The 2,510-nt window shown below is 33.3% G+C and overlaps 1 protein-coding gene across 1 annotated transcript in view; it reads left to right on the top strand.

Annotated features, from left to right (window-relative positions):
- The window catches only part of LOC108557772 (fatty acid synthase-like), a 14,084-nt gene that overhangs the window by 8,017 nt on the left and 3,557 nt on the right, over positions 1 to 2,510 (top strand). Inside the window, 8 exon segments of the mRNA XM_017914426.1 lie at positions 1 to 202; positions 266 to 546; positions 599 to 741; positions 803 to 931; positions 934 to 1,151; positions 1,207 to 1,398; positions 1,454 to 2,178; positions 2,231 to 2,510. The exon segment at positions 1 to 202 is cut by the window's left edge and continues 4 nt beyond it. Of these exon segments, the coding sequence (XP_017769915.1) occupies positions 1 to 202; positions 266 to 546; positions 599 to 741; positions 803 to 931; positions 934 to 1,151; positions 1,207 to 1,398; positions 1,454 to 2,178; positions 2,231 to 2,510 (2,170 nt within the window).

The following is a 2,510-nucleotide window of genomic DNA, read 5'->3' as shown; positions in this document are numbered from 1 at the left end:
GTACGAAATCTATGATAGCACAAAGAATAAGCTATGCTTTCCAGCTAAATGGTCCTTCGTTGATTTGCGACTCTGCATGCAGCAGTAGTTTATACGCATTCAACCAAGCATATACCTCAATTTGCGAAGGAAAATGTGATTTGGCTATAGTGGGTGGAACGAACTTATGCTTCAATCCCAATGTTACTTTGCAATATGCACGGTACATGAACTTCATAACATACTTTAAAAAAAAAGTGGAACTAACATATTTTCTGATTTGCAGACTAGGTGTTCTGAACATGAACACAGGATGCAGATCTTTCGATGAAAACGGTAATGGTTTCACTAGATCTGAGGCGATCGTTATGATTCTCTTGCAAAAAAAGAAAGTTGCTAAACGAATTTACACAGAGGTCGTACATTGTAAATCAAATGTAGATGGATATAAAGAACAAGGAATATTGCAACCATCTGGTGATGGATATTCACTTCTCTTCAAAGAAGTCTATGAAGAAGCAAACATTTCCCCATCGTCTGTTGCTTATATTGAAGCTCATGGAACTGGTAAATACTCAGAAAATTAATTATAATACACTATTAACATGTTTTTCTGTAGGCACGGTTGTTGGAGATCCTTTGGAAGTGAACCGCATTAACGATTTCTTTTGTCCGGGAAGAGAAAACGCGTTACTCTTAGGATCATGCAAATCCAATACAGGTCACACCGAACCTGCTTCTGGTCTTTGTGGCATCATAAAAGTGGGTTCTAATATTCACATAAGTATTCTAATTATCCATAAAAAAAACTATCAAATTTCAGTTAATTTTCGCGATGGAAACTGGAATTATACCACCAAATATAAACTTCGATAAACCTAATAAAAATATTAAAGCACTTTTAGATGGTAGTATTAAAGTAGTGACAGAGAAGACTCCTTGGCCGAAGGATTGAATTTTGGCGGTATAAACAATTTTGGATTTGGCGGTGCCAATTGTCACGTCTTATTGAAGAGACCCGACGAGAATAACAGAATAAGACCTGTAAATGACCAAGCAATGTTAGTTTGTTACAGCGGAAGGACAATCGAATCAATGCAATCCTACAGGAACTTCTTAAAATCAAAGAATTCTGATTACGATTCAGCAGCTTTGATCCACTCGATTTTCAAGTAATTATAAAACTTAAAAAAATAATTCATTAAATTTAAATTTCTTTTCACATAGAAAACGTACTGAAAACGATCATTACCGAGGATTTTCTTTGATCGATTTATCTGGAGAATTGCATCACTCCTGCAAATATATAATAGACGAACCAAAAGCATTCCATTTATATTTGAACGGCCATCAATCTCACCATTTGGAAATTCTTAACCAAATGCAAAAGCTGAATTTCTTCCATCAATCTATTAAGAAGTATTTTTTATGAAATATAATTAATCAGCTCTAATTACGCCTATTTACATTTTAGATTCAAATTAGCTTTGAAAAAGTATAACATCTGTGAAGATTTTAATGAACCAAACAATTTTTTTGGAACTTTCTGCTTGCACTACTGCTTAATAGAAACCTTGAAGTCATTGAATGTTCCTATTTGTAAAATTACGTACTCTTCGATTGGCCAACTGACTGCTGCATACGCTGCAGAAGTTCTTAGTCTGGATAAAGTTATTTTGATAGGAAAAGGATTGATTGGAAAAAGTAATAGAACAGCAAAATTTTTGAGTGAAGAACTTAGACAAGTCATGCTGCAAAAGAAATTAACTAAACGTAGTTTATCAAAAACAAACATTGATCATTTTCAATATGTTTCTGATAAATATATTGTGAACAACTTACTCAATTCTTCTGCAAATGAATGGAGTAAGAAAGATGTTATTATTGGTGTAGATTTTGAATGTGCGGGCGATTTTCTTCAAGTAGTTCATATGATTCGCAGAGAAACGACTGTGAACGATATGTTAATTAAATTTGGGGAATTGTATGAATTGGGAATGGATTTCGATTTGGAAAAGTTGTATCCAATTCAATGGCCAGTTAAGAGAGGAACGTCGATGATTTCTCCATTGATCAAATGGAAACATGATGATGACTTTCGGACACCAAAATATCAAGTTGTTGAAAGTAACGAGATCGAGAAACATATAAACACATCTAATAATCATTTTAGCTTTTATAAAGGACACGTTTTTAATGGTATGAATTAGTACGAGTTTTGTAACAATTATAATAAATAATTCATTTTTAGGAAGAACTATTTTTCCTGCTACTGGATATTTATTCATAATATGGGAGTTCTACGCTTTAATTAAAGATATATCGATGAAAAATATGAAGATTTGCTTTGAAGACGTTAGATTTCATATAGCCTCGACACTAGCTAAAGATGGAACTTTTAGCTTTTACTTAACTATTCAAAAGACCGGGTATTTCGAAATATCCCAAAGAAACACAACTTTGGTTACAGGTAGAATCTTTGAAGTCGAAACTTGCGATATAGAATACAAAGATAGAGTGATTGATCCCAA

This window comes from Nicrophorus vespilloides, unplaced genomic scaffold, assembly GCF_001412225.1.
Source record: "Nicrophorus vespilloides isolate i.1.1-1 unplaced genomic scaffold, Nicve_v1.0, whole genome shotgun sequence".
In the NCBI taxonomy this organism is placed as follows: domain Eukaryota; kingdom Metazoa; phylum Arthropoda; class Insecta; order Coleoptera; family Silphidae; genus Nicrophorus; species Nicrophorus vespilloides.
The sequence above is the reverse complement of the archived record's forward strand: the minus strand, read 5'-3'. Positions and strand labels throughout refer to the sequence as shown.